At 43.6% G+C, this 14,820-nt stretch overlaps 1 protein-coding gene across 1 annotated transcript; it reads left to right on the forward strand.

Annotated features, from left to right (window-relative positions):
- The first annotated feature begins 2,936 nt into the window (after nt 1-2,936).
- On the forward strand, nt 2,937-3,750 carry LOC143566167 (auxin-induced protein 22D-like). The gene is made up of 2 exons (XM_077052928.1): nt 2,937-3,222; nt 3,321-3,750. Exons 1-2 carry the CDS (start codon nt 3,092-3,094, stop codon nt 3,685-3,687), a joined length of 498 nt encoding a protein of 165 aa, XP_076909043.1. The 5' UTR covers nt 2,937-3,091; the 3' UTR covers nt 3,688-3,750.
- The last annotated feature ends 11,070 nt before the right edge of the window (nt 3,751-14,820 follow it).

Genomic DNA, 14,820 nt, shown 5'->3' on the forward strand with positions numbered 1-14,820 from the left:
AGGTTCATAACCAAGCTAACTGAGACCATACAAACACGTAAAGGTATGTTCTTGATCTTAAAGTTTATGTTTTAATGAACGGTGGGCTTTAAAAATTAGACCTGGGTAGATCGGGTATAAACGAACATTAAACTAGCAAACTTGATGTTAAAATGGACTTAACGAACTTATGGACATGAACGGCTCGTTTAAGTAAACCCTAGATCTAGTATGAACGTTTTAAGATTAATGGTCCAAGCTTTACGGCTACACGGACTTAGTCTTGCCCGAATATAGCCGTGGAAGCGTTTACGGGATGAATAATATTATAGTAAAGGTTTGAAACAAAAGTGAACCTAAGGTCCAAACCCGAAGCTACAGTGCACCCTAGGGCATGCAGCCCAAAATCGATTACTTTCAATAATCGATCACTTTGGGAAAACGATCACAATGCCCATAATTCAATGACAACGAGTCGATCAATTTTGACACTTGCATACAAATCAAAATCGATTACTTTGAAGGGTCGATTACAAGCACCAGTCGATTACAAAGCTTAGATTCGCACAAACTAAAAATCGCTTACAATGATACTCGCTTACATATGGTTCGGTTACATCTGAGTCATTGGCTTATAATCGATCACAACTCGTTGTACTCGCTTACACCGGAGCTCGATTACATTGACTCGCATACATTGTACTTGATTACAATAACACAGTCGATTACAATTGAAGGACCCGATTACATGTAACTCGCTTACAATTGATCATATCGATTACATGTAACTCGCTTATAATTGATCATACTTACATGTAACTCACTTACAATTGATATCGCTTACATGTAACTCGCTTACATTGATCATTTCGCTTACAATGAGCTTCGTTTACAACCTTATACTCGAACACAATCATAACTCACTTACATTAGGGTTAACCGATTACGAAGAGCCAACTCGCATACAACATGCTCGCTCACACTTGTATAGTCGCTTACATTAAGATCCGCGTACAAGTAACCCGCATACAAGCCCTAGACTTGAATACATGTGCCATGCTCGATTACAAACGTATGCCTTGCATGCAATGCATGCATCGCTTACATGCATAGACCCGATTAAAAGTTTTGTTCAATTACAAGAAGGACCCGGTTACAATAGGGACTCGCTTACGAGTTTAGCCCACATACACTCCTAGCATTTTCTTACTTTATACTTAATCAAATTCACCAAAGACTCTAATACGAGCTTAACATTCGATCACATTGTATGCCTTGCACACAATGTCTTAACTCGATTACATAAATATATTATACTGTAATATAAAATGAAAGATTTAACCAAGGCTAGGGTTTAAAAGTGAAAAGAAAGAAAAAGAATATTAAAATAATTAAAAGCCTTTACATTAGGGTTTTGAATAAAATAATCTAAGTATGAAGTAATCTAAAACAAAGCCAATAGATCAGACCAGACTTAGCCTTTTTGGCTGAAATACAAATAGGACAAGTTTTAATACGTGTAACTTATATACAGTTAGCATAGCTCAACTAAAGAAAGGATTAACTATTAATGGAGAAAGAAACCGGATCCGGGTGAGTTTCTAGCCCCATTTCCTTGTTATGTTTTCGGGACTGTGTGCATACTAAATGTGGATGTTAATACACTTACCTTAAATGGTAAGTGTATGCCTTAATGATGAATGTGATATTTATGTATATGATGAATGAATGCTTAACAGTACGTGAGCGACCTTCGGGTATTGCACGTATTGGTAAGGGAGGTATATGTAGTAAGAACGGAATGAGTATATCAGATAAAGTATGCATGGATAATGATCTGTATGTAAATATGTATGAATGTAAAATGATGTATGGTTGTATGGTAGCCCTAATAATACTCGAGGCAAGAGGGAACCGAACCCTAATAATATTCGAGGCAAGAGGGAACCGAACCATAATAATATTCGGTGCAAGAGGGAACTGGGACCTAATAATACTCGAGGCAAGAGGGAACCGAACCCTAATAATATTCGAGGTAAGAGGGAACTGAGTCCTAATAATACTCGAGGAAAGTAGGGCGTAATGCTCTTTATAACGTAAGTTATGAAGGTAAGTAAGTGTATGATAAAAGAATGATAGTATGTATGAAAGTATGTTAATATAAATGTTTTGTATGTTGTATGATTAACTATAATTCACTCAGCGTAGCTGACTTTTAGTATGCACACAGGTGAGTGGGGTGAGACAGCTAGATCGAGTGGGGACACGTGACAAATGAATAAGAGGCTGACATCTGAAGACTTAAGACGTTTTATGAATTATGTTTTGATTTGAAAGACAATTTGTTTGATAAGACAAAGTTATGGATTAATTTGTAATGTTTTATGAAGGTTTTAATATTCCACGAATGTTTTTATTAACTATGATATTTAGAACTGTGTTTATGAGTAAATCCAACGTTCAATGTAGGGCACCGGTAACGGGGCCTTACAGTTGTGATTAGAGGAGAAAGAAAATTTAAAGATATGAGTAAATTTTAAGTAAATTTGGAGGACTACTGTTCATTATCTATTTATTTATTTTAATACATTTGAAAGTGGTTGTTAGTAGCAGAGAGATAAAAGATAATGATAAAGATGTAAAAAATATTTTTTAATTATATATGAGAGAGAACATATAGTGTTTGTTTAGTGTAAGTGTAAAAATAAAGATGGAAAAGGTGATATGAATGCTCTAACAAAAATAAAGTGCATGGTACTTAATAATTTTTAAAAGAAGTTTTTACATGTTCAAAATATTATTACTTGCCTTTTATTTGAAAATAGTTAAGTAAATTTAAAACACTTAATAACATCTTTATAATAACCAAGTATCTATTCCAATTTTTATCAAAACGTACCATACCAAATAATATAATCATTACACGAGGCGAGTGTGCGAGTGGGCATCAACTTCTAATGCCGTGAGATCCATTCACAAAGAGAATAAGTCACCTAAATCATGTCTCAAATCTCAACCCTAATCTTTTATATAAAACTCATCTTCCATCAGCCCAACCCATATACTACCACACATTCTTGATTTCTTGTTTTATCAACTTTCAACAAAACACATGGATCTTATCAGTTTTGAAGCAACCGAGCTAAGATTAGGGCTGCCGGAGATAAAGTCAACAAACAAAAGAACCTCGTCGGAGATGGGCTCAAGTGTGTCCGATTCATCAAGATCTCCCCCACCCACCAAGTAAGTTGTTATGCAAGATATAATAACTAAATCACATCTAATCTGAAAGTTAATAAATAAACATACTTATATGTATATTGTTATATGTTTAATTTCAGGGCACAAGTTGTGGGTTGGCCGCCGGTGAGATCTTACCGGAAAAACATACTTCAAGGGAAGAAAAGTGAGCCGGCGATGGGTTCCGGGATCTATATAAAAGTAAGCATGGATGGAGCTCCATATTTGAGAAAAGTTGACCTGAAAGTGTACAAAGGGTATGGAGAACTCATGAAGGGTTTGCAAGATATGTTTAAGTTCACTATAGGGTTGTACTCTGAGATGGAAGGGTACAACTCGGAATATGCACCAACTTATGAAGATAAAGATGGAGATTGGATGCTTGTTGGAGATGTACCATGGGATATGTTTCTTACTTCCTGTATAAGACTTAGAATCATGAAAAGTTGTGACGTTATAGAGAGTTGATTTAGGTTTTGTATACAAGGTTTTGTTCTTTATCTTCAAGAGATTAAAACCACAAAAACAGAAAATAAAAACTATATATGTATATGTACGTGTATATATGATCATGTTTTTTTTCTTTGAAGACCGTATATAAGTTTTTTTTTTGGAATTTAACATACCATTTGAATTACGTGTACAACAATGTTTTTTACTCTTATCACGCGTAATGGTTGAGTTATCGGTTCACCCATTTTACCAAATCAAAATAGTAATTAATTAGTTTATGTGATTATAGAACTAATAAATTTTGAAAATTCAGTGCGACCACTTATCTAGTTCGTTGGTCACCCAGTTAGCACCATAATTGACTAACTCAAATAAAAACGGTTCAAGATGTTGACGGTTTCTATTCTTACCAATCCAATTATGAAACAATGGTCGATCTTGAATCTACTTATCTTTAATAGTAAAAATGAAATAAAGTTTTAGTTATTTAATTACTTAATAATTTGAAAGTTCTTTTGGGATATTACTCACTACGTGAATATCGACTTTTAGCCACACATGTGGTCTGGGCGATTTGCCACACTCCGGCTTAAATGTGTGGCTAAAAGGTATTTGACCATGTTTGAAAACTTTCCAGAATGTTTTGGCCACACATGTTATTCTTCATGTGACCATTCTATACATACTCAGATACTTTTCGCCACACTTTGAAAAAAACTATGACAAAATCTAGCCACATTATAAAAATGTGTGGAGAAATGTGACCTACAATCATAGTTTGTTTGATCTTTGATACATGTGACCAAAAACACATGCATTAGCCACAAACTGTGACATTTAACTAGCCACATGTTTTAATAGTGTGGCAAAATGTGACGAACGGCTACTGTTTTGATAAGAGATGTGTCTAAAAGGTAAAAGATATAGCCACTTATATTACGTTGTGTGGCCTAATGTCACATTTGTTAGCCACATTTTTAATAATGTGGCGAAATATGACGAACAATCATTGTATTTATTAGTAATGTGGCTAAAACGCTTAAAATATATAGCCACTTATACGAGATTGTGTGACCAAAGAGTAGTTTAGTTTTATATGGCTAAAACGCTTTATTTTTCCTAAGTACCATCACCTTCACCTCCTCCCAATTACAAATCTAATCTATAAACATCGATTGAAGCTCATTACAAACCTAATTTTGAAAATTCGGGGCGGGTCAACCCACAAGATATAGACAAGAGGCTTGAAATCAAGATATCATGAAGGCACAAAGCCAAAACCTATGCGCACAGCGCATATCACATATGCTCACGCATCACATATGCTCACGCATATCATATATGCTCACGCGTATCACATGCTCGCGCACCATATATGCTCACGCATATCACATCTGCGCGTGGCGCATCTGCGCGTGGCGCATATCGCATGCTCACGCATCATATATGCTCACGCATATCACATCTGCGCGTGGCGCATATTACATATGCTTGCGCATATCACATCTGCGCATGAAACATCTGCGCGTGAGAATAAAGAGAAGACTTCGCGCATCCTCAGGATAGGCGCATATCACACGTGCACATAATCAACCTCGTCCTTATCCAAATCAGGATAAGGACAACCTTGATTGTGCTCGTCAGCAAACCTTCCAGAAGATATCCTTTAAGGAATAAGAATATGCTGATATTGACAGCTGCCAATGAAAGGTGGACAACTCAGCAAAACCCATGTGCTACCACGTGATTGCACATGGGTCAGGTAAAATGCCTGGGCCAGAGAATAATCAATGAAAAAGCACCAGGTGTCCTAAGGACACGTGGCGCAAAGCAATAGGAGGAGGCCAAAAAGGCCCTAATGGGATCTGAGCCCAATCATTGGAAACCCTAACACTATAAATACCACACCACCTCCACAAGGGGAGGTAAGCAAGAAAATACATTCCAATTCCTTACTCACTCTCAGATTATTATTATCTTCTCCTACAATCTCTTATTCTCACACCGGAGGGTTACCCCAAAGAGGACCCCTCTGTCCCTTTCTGAGGGGTAAGTTCACGGTGCTGCTCGTTTTGTAGGTGGAAGAACTCATACTCCGGAGAACCATTGGTGAAATAGCATACTCATACCCGAGGAAAGTTGATCGTCTACCAGTGAGCCGATCCACGTTTCTTCATTGGCGCCATCACCTGTTACAACGGCAACAAAATCTCATCAGTTCTCTCTGAAAAACTTCACCATGGTTTCTGGTGTTCGAAACAACGATCAAGTTCTGGAGGATATTGAGCGTGAGGATGTTAATGAGGGACAACAGTTTCTGAGGGTGCCGCGTGATTCTGCGCGCACCACCAGTAACCATCCCTTCATCACAACTCCTCATAGCCAGACTGAAACTCCTCCAGACGATCTCACGTTCCAAAATTTGACCGGCGCGAAACAAAAAGGACCAATGGGTCCAGAAGATGAAACAAATGACCCTAAAGAATGGCTCATAAACGAACAACGGCGTTTAATGGACAAATACAATGAGCTGGTCAAACACAAAAAGTTAGCCGACCTAACACAAAGGCTCGCGTTTGATAAGCAAACCATTCAAGGAACAACAAAAAGGGCGCGCGCGCCGGAAGATGGTAACTCTGTTCACACTGAACACGCTGATTTTAGTGATGAAGAAGTGCACAGCATGAGGAAGACGCGAGATACTCATGCAGGAGGCTCACAGCTCCGCGCGCACATGAACATGGCGCCTGGAGCCAAAGCCGATCTTGATCTGTACACACCGTACAGCCCACCAGTGAGAGGGCAAGTGGACGTAACCACACCGTACAGGCCAGCCATCTTGGTGAAGCATTTAAAATTCACTGAGCGCATCGCGAAGGCTCCCATTCAGCACAAAACCAAGATGCCAAGTGGTTTGGGCAAGTACGACGGCACAACTGATCCAGACGATTTCCTACAAGGTTTTTACAATACTGGAAACCTAGAAAGCTGGACGATGCCAACATGGTGTCACATGTTTGCTCGCTGCCTCACTGGCGCGGCGCGTGTCTGGTTCGAAAGCTTGCCGACTGGGCAAATCGATGGGTTCGAAGAGCTATTGGAGAAGTTCCAAGCTCACTTCGTACAGCAGCGCAGACACACGCGCGACCCTGATGACATCATGCACTGCGTGCGCAGGAATGACGAAACGATTGAAGACTACATAACTCGTTTCAATAAGGAATCTCTTGCAATTGGAGGTATCACTGAGCAACTCTTGCGCGTGGCCTTTATACAAGGTGCGCGCAGTGATCAACTCCGCAGAGCTCTCGTGAGCAGAGATGGCATGCCAACTACTTGGGCCAAGCTAATGGAAGCATCGCGAGTCTTCGCGCGAAATGAAAAACAAATTTCCCAAGATAGAGCAAGAGAAAGAGGGCACCAAGCAGAAGCACCGCGCAACAACGAAAGGAGGGGCAAACAAAACTCTGTATGGTCCAGGTTGCAACAAACCAGTTTTTCTCCCGCAGAAAAGCAGGCGCAACCAAGCTCACCCCAGCCCCAAAAAGACGGTCGTAATCGCGGAGAGGGTGACAAGAGGGAAGGGGGCAGGGAGCCTAACAGACCTCTACCAAGAATATGGACTCCCCTCACTAAAACGCCTTCACAAGTGTTAAGCACAGAGAATGTCCAATTTAAAAGCCCCAAGCCACTACACTATAAGGGACCACCAAACAGTGGCAAGTATTGTGAGTTTCACAAGTCCACAGGGCACAACACCGATGCATGCCACCATTTGAAGGATGCGATTGAAAGAGATGTGAAATCAGGCAAGTTGGCTCACTTGGTGAAAAACCCAAGACCAGAGAATGAACAACCAGATGGAGCCTCAGCCAGCAAAAAGTTCAAAAGAATCTGTGTAGCCGAGGGAGGAAGGCAAGGGCAAAGATCGAGAAAGAGAAGCACGCAAGTCCAAGGAGATTGGCGCGAGCAACAAGTAATCTTCCCAAGAATCAGGGGAGGCCCTTCTATCAGCAGTCCTCTAGTCATCACTACACACATTGCTCATTATGAAGTGTCAAAAGTCCTGGTGGACACTGGCAGCGAATCAGACATCATGTATGAGCAATGTTTCAGGAAGTTGGATCCAGCAGACCAAGCAAGGCTCGAAATTGTGAATGCACCAATCTCGGGTGTTTCAAATGAAATCATTCACCCCTTAGGTCAGATACAATTTGAACAAACTATGGGGGATGAGAAACACAAGCGAGCTGAAATTGTCAACTTCTTGGTCTTGCCCACCACTTCATGCCACAATATGATCTTGGGTAGAGGAACGATTGCCCAATTCAACGCCATACCGTCGCCAGCGCACGGCGCGTTGGGGTTCCCAACACCAATAGGTGTAACATTTGTATACCGAGATCATTTGTGCGCAGTGATATGTATTCCGCGGGAAGAGAGAATGAAACTTCCAATGGCAAGCAACGCGCCAGAGGAATGGATTCTCAACCCAAAATTCCCAGAGCAAACAATCACAATTGGAGCTACGATATCAGACGACACAAGGTTGAGAATGAAAAGATTGCTCACAACGTATATGTCGGTCTTCGCGTGGCAACATTCCGATATGACTGGGGTTCCGCGAGACCTGGCGCAACATTCTCTCAACACGTTCAAGTCCGTAGAGCCAATTGCTCAAAAGAAGAGAATCATGGGGGATGAGAAGGCAAAGGCCATGAATGAGCAAGTAGAGGATCTACTGCGCGCAAACATCATCCGCCCAATACGATACCAAACATGGGTAGCCAATCCTGTGATGGTAAAGAAGAGCAACGGGTCATGGAGGATGCATTGACTTCAAAGACCTCAACAAAGCATGTCCAAAAGATTGTTACCCCCCTCCCAAACATTGACGCGAAGGTGGACTCCGTGGCGCCATTTAAGCTCAAATGTTTTCTGGATGCCTATAAGGGCTATCACCAAATTCAAATGGCACCACAAGACGAGGACAAGACTGCCTTCAGAACCGACAAGGGTGTTTTTTGTTACACAAAAATGCCCTTTGGTTTGAAGAATGCGGGAGCCACCTACCAAAGACTCATGGACGCGGTTTTCAACGAGCAAATTGGAAGAAACCTAGAAGTCTACGTGGACGATTTGGTGATCAAAAGCAGGGAGGAAAAACAAATGCTTAAAGACATCGAAGAAACCCTTTGGCGCCTAAAGGAAGTAAACATGAAGCTCAACCCGAGCAAATGCACATTTGGCGTAGAAGAAGGGAAATTTCTCGGTGTAATGGTCACCAAGGATGGCTTCAAGGTGAACCCAGAGAAGGTGGAGGCTATCCTTGACATGCCCTCACCATCCACCATGAAAGAAGTTCAAAAGTTGAATGGTAGATTGGTATCAATCAACAGGTTCCTAGCGAACCATGCAAGCAAATCTACCCCATTCGTTAACACATTGAGAAATTGCCTAAAGAAAAGCCAATTCAAGTGGACGCCTGAGGCCGAGCAAGCTTTCAGTGAGATAAAAGAATGTCTGATAAATCTGCCTGCGCTCACAGTTCCACTTCCTGGCGAAACTCTAACATTGTACCTGTCAGCAGGAGAGCGCGCCATCGGCGCAGTGTTGTTGGTGGATCGCAAGGGAATCCAAACACCAATCTATTATGTGAGTCGGGTGCTGACAGATCCTGAGACGCGCTACTCCATCATGGAAAAGTTAGTTTTGTCACTAACACACGCGTTGCGCAAACTTCATAGATATTTCAATGGTCATCCTATTGAAGTTCTGACTGGTTACAACATCCAGCAAGTCTTGCGGCGTCCCGCGCTCTCAGGAAGGCTGACAAAATGGGCGCTGGAATTAGGAGAGCACACGATCGCCTATAAGCCCCGTCCAGCAATAAAGGGACAAGTCTTAGCTGATTTCATCGCAGAAATCCCTGAAGGAAAGATTGAAGAGGCTCAGCGCGAGGTAGACCCTCCGCGAGCCAATAATGAAGAAAATGTTTGGAGATTATTCACTGATGGAGCTTCAAACAATGAAGGGTCCGGCGCAGGCCTCAAGCTGGTGGATCCAGAAAGTCATGAGTATACTTACGCAATCAGGTTGGATTTCAAGAGCACCAACAATGAGGCTGAGTATGAAGCCCTGCTGGCTGGTCTGCACATCGCGCACAAGTTCGGAGTTAAAAAGCTAGAGGCCCATGTTGATTCATACTTGGTAGCAGCACAGGTCAATGGCCTTTATGATGCCAAGGAGAACACCATGCCTCTGTATCTAGAGCAGGCAAAAAAGCTCATCGAGCAATTTGACTTCTTCAGAATCATACATATTCCGCGCAGTGAAAACAAGTCTGCTGACGCGCTGAGTAAGATGGCATCAACCAGCATCGATCACTTTGGCAAAGATGTCAGGGTAGAAGTAATGAGCAACCCGTCGGTGGGAGCGAAGTCTGTCCTTGTAATTCATACAACCCCTTCATCATGGATAACTCCAATAATGGAATTCTTGAAGGAGGGAAAGGTACCGGACGATCGCGCACAGGCGAGGAAGATAAGACACAAGTCGCAGAACTATGAACTGCTTGATGGTACATTATATCGACGCTCTTATCTTGGACCGCTCATGAAATGCCTAGATGCTGAGGAAGCAAGCTATGTGATCAGAGAGATACACGAAGGAATCTGTGGAATACATGCTGGCCCGCTTATGGTGGTTGCCAAGGCAATGAGCGCAGGTTACTATTGGCCAGACATGTACTTGGACGCGTTAAAAGAGATCCAAAAATGCAAAGCGTGTCAGAGCTATGCGCCAAACACCATGCGGCCAAAGAACAACTTGATTCCGGTGACCTCCGCATGGCCTTTCCACAAATGGGCAATCGATATTGTGGGTCCCCTACCGCAAGCGCAAGGGCGAGTAAAATTTTTGGTAGTGGCAGTAGACTATTTCACAAAATGGGTTGAAGCCAAGCCACTAGCAAAAATCACAGCCGAGGCGATAAAGCAATTTATCTGGAGCCACATCATATGCCGTTTTGGCCTGCCCATGGAAATTGTGAGCGACAATGGCAAACAATTCACCGACAGGAAGATATCTAGTTGGCTCAAGGAATTGCGCATCAACCAAATCTTCACTTCAGTATACCACCCTCAGGGGAATGGCCAAGTGGAGCGCGCGAACCAAAGCTTGCTAAATGGGCTGAAGAAAAGGTTGGAGGGAGAATCCCATTCATGGGTCGAGGAGCTACCTAATGTCCTGTGGGCGCACAGGACATTAAGCAAAACCAGCAATGGCGAATCCCCGTTCAGCCTAACCTATGGAACGGAGGCTATGATTCCAGCAGAAATTGGATGCCCATCCCATAGAGTGCTCATGATGAGTAAGATTGATAACGAGCGCGAAAGAAGGTTGGATCTCAACTTACTTGAAGGGCGCAGAGAAGCGGCTATCATCAGTGAAGCCAAATACAAGAAAAAACTAGAAAAGTATTACAATCAGCGAGTGAAAGAATGCCACTTCAAGAAGAATGATTTTGTCCTTCGAAACATGAAGCTAGACGCGCGATACCCCCGGGAAAGATGTCCCCCAATTGGGAGGGACCTTATCAAGTATTGGAAGAATTGGGAAAAGGAGCATACGCTTTAAAAGATTTGAATGGAAAGAAGATCCCGCGCGCATGGAACGCAGCACAGCTTAGAAAATGTTTCATGTAAAAATTGTCAAGTTTGTAATCAAGGCTTTTTAAGCCATTATGAATAATGATACGCGCTATCTTCTCTTAATGTGTGTTCTATTACCTTTTGCATACATGTTTCACATTTCCCTTTATTAATTTTGAGCAATATGACAACATTGTATTGACATCAAAACAAAAATAAAACGAAGTAAAACATACGTGCGCGAGCTTCAAGCTCAAACGCGTTAACGAGTTTTAACTCTAAAACGTCAGGGCCTTAGCCCAATAATATGAGCCTTAGCTCAGGGCCTTAGCCCAATAATACGAGCCTTAGCTCAAATCACTTACAAGATCCATCCTACATGCTGCGCAGCTAGACCATAAAAATACCTAAGCACAACTAAGGCAAAGCACATGCCAAAACATAGTTGTTAAGGTCTTAGGTCGAGGTCGCGCATGGAATTGTAATGGATATCAGAGTAACACATACTGACACGTAAAGGCTAAAACACTCATAATTCCCTATAATAAATGCGCGATAACGTCGCGCAAAAGAGGAATAATGAAACGCCAAGGCACGTGTCAACATAGTCAGCATATTGCAAAATCACTTAAAATATGACAAGGATTAAGTAAAATAATTTCTTTACAACCTTGTTCTTATTTCAACGTGCAAGCATATCTTATATTCAACAAGCAAACATGCAATATAAAGAGATGAATGGGGAATGCGCAAGATGCGAATATGGGAAAAACAAAATTTCATTCCAAAACATAGAAGGTTACAAATTTACAAAATGATGAGATACAAACTGCAAATAAAAAAAAAAAAAAAACATAAAGGGCTTCTCAAGTCTCTATGTTGACGTCAGCCTCTTCATCGCCCTCATCATTACCTCCCTCAGCATCTGGCGCAGCTCGCTCCTCGTCATCTCCAAACTTGCCGTAGTCAAGCTGTTCGTCTTGAATGGAGTCGTCTTCTATCACAATAGTGTCAGGAGCGGGTCCTTTGGCCACGCCAGAGCCGCTGGCAGAGGCAGCATTGCCCGCGCCATCATCGCCGCCACCAGCCCCTTCACACTCATCAAGTAATTTCTTTAGAGCGCCGAGATCGGGCTGATCAGCAAGCAAGGCTATCTGCAAAGCATAAGGAAAAGTGTGAGTACAAAAAGACTAGGAAAATAAGTCAAGGTAAACTCATTAAGGTTAAAATACCTGCTCAAGGATGGGAATGGGAGTATTCAAATACTTCTCCCCCACCTGGGCCATGTCCGCGCAGACAACGTCGAGCTGATAAGGGTAGTCGGATGGGTTCTTCTTCAGCATGCTATATTCACAGCCATCCTTAAACCCTTCAGCTCGACCCACCAAGCGCGAGGTAGCGTTGCAATCCATCACAAGGGTCTGAAACTCGTCTGAGTATTTCATCGCATAAGCGCAACGAGTCATACCCTGTGAGACTAGCCATTGGCGATCCTGCGAGAGGGAAGAAACAGACATCTCAAGAGCAGGAATCTGAGAGTTTAACAACTCAACAGTTTCCTTGGTCTGTTTCAGCTCCTCTCTGTCGGACGCTGCTGCCGCCAAGGCCTCTTCCCTTTCCGCTCGCGCAGCATCGAGCGCTTCTTGGCTAGACGCTGCCGTCGCCAGGGCTTCATCCTTCTCTGCCCGCGCGGCCTCAAGCTCCTTCTTCAGGCGCGCAACCTCACTCTCTAATGAAGATTTGTCAGTGATAGACTGCACAAGAGCTTGGTCACGCGCCTCTGCATCCAGCTCCAAGTCGCGCACTCGCCGCGCATACTTGGCCGCGTCCGCCTCTGCTGCCTGCAGCTTCTCCCGCGCAGCCTGTAGCTCATGCCCGCGCTTCACGAAGGCAGCGTTGGCACTTGCTCGGTTCTCGCAGAGTTCTGCTTGGAGTTTCTCAGCTCTCTCTCGAGCATCAAAAAGATTCCAAGCAGATACCTTAGCCTCTTGCTTGGCCTCCGCAAGAGCATCACGCACCTTTACATAATAATAGCGAAGCTCTTGGGAGGCAGCAAATAACGCTGACCCAGCGAAAAGATGGTCGTTGAGCAAGTCCACGCGGGCGCGCTCCTCCTGAAACCTCCTTTCTGCTGAAGGCACGGAGTGAGCCCAGAAGTCTTCACACACCCCCATGGACTGAAATGAGCTATCCTCAGTAATATTCCATCTCGGGCGGTATATGTGATCGGCTTCCTGCAAACACAAAGCAACGTTCTAGTCATCTAAACACTAATATGGAAGTCCGCGCAGCGGAGCAAAACGAACTTATACCTGCGGGGAGCAAGCAGAAAAGTCAGCGCCAGCCCCATGAGAAGACTGCGCCACAAAATCTCGTGGCGCTACAGGGCTTGCGCGGCCGCCATCGGAGTCTTCAAAACGGGCCTCCTCATCTTCCTCTGTAACATGCCTTTTCTCCTGCGACCTGGAAAAATCAAAACCAGTCTCGCGAGGAGGGCTGCGCGCAGGAGGAGGTGAGGGAGGTCTCGACGCTGCGAGATCAGCGCGTAAAACAGCCTCCTGCTCCTTAGTAATCCCAATGATGGGAGATTCAGTGCTTGCAGGAGCAGGAGCAGAACCAACGGCGCTGGCGCCGGCGCCAGCAGTGCCGCCAGCAGCTTGTGTGCCAGCTATAATGCCTATGAAAAAACCAACAAAGAGAAATGATTCAAGACTTGATCTAAAAAGAAAAAAGTCAGAAAATAAAAGCGCAATATATACCTTGGCGCACCGCCGTCCGCGAGTTAAACATCGCCATGAAGTCCATTTTCCCCCTTTTTGAGGGAAAAACAGGGGACTTCAAAGCAACCTTCGGCGCAGCCTCGGTACCTTGTTGCGCCCGAGGTTGATCCACCAAGGTCGCCGGCTCTACAAACATTTGAGTGAGAAAAGATTCATTAACTCTATCGGAATCACGCTCATAAAACCATAAAGTATAAACAAAGTATACCTGTTGAAGAGGAAACAGCAGGCGCAGCGCCGCTTCCCTTTTCCGCCGCGCGAAGAGAGGAGGTGGCGGCACCATACCTCGTGTGGACAGGAGGACTGCCCACACCTTGAGGCAAAGAAGACAAGGAAACCTTGGAGGTAAACCCCTTGGTTTTCTTAAGTCCCTTCGCCTGAGTAGGAGGATCCTGAGCAACAGGGGCATCATTTTTCTTCTGTTTTTTACTGGCCCCTGCGCCAGTTTTCCCGCTAGCTTTACGCTGGAGCTGTGGCACCTCAGCTTCCTCCTCCACCTCTTCTTCCGCGAGCTCCAGCTCATAGTTCTCGAGCGCATCTACAATACGTGCAACAGAAATGTTAACCAAATTTGGTATTCTAAAGGCATAAGCATAAGTACAAAGGCCTACCAGGCGCATCGCTGTCAAAGCAAAATCCCAAATCAACAGGGATGAACATATCAGCGAAGCGATCGGGGAAGTCAACTTCCCCAGCGCGACAGAGCCACCCTCCAT

The sequence above is a fragment of the Bidens hawaiensis genome, unplaced genomic scaffold (assembly GCF_021521415.1).
Source record: "Bidens hawaiensis isolate Kalapana, Puna unplaced genomic scaffold, B.hawaiensis_p1.1 tig00022718_1, whole genome shotgun sequence".
NCBI classification, from domain to species: Eukaryota; Viridiplantae; Streptophyta; class Magnoliopsida; order Asterales; family Asteraceae; genus Bidens; species Bidens hawaiensis.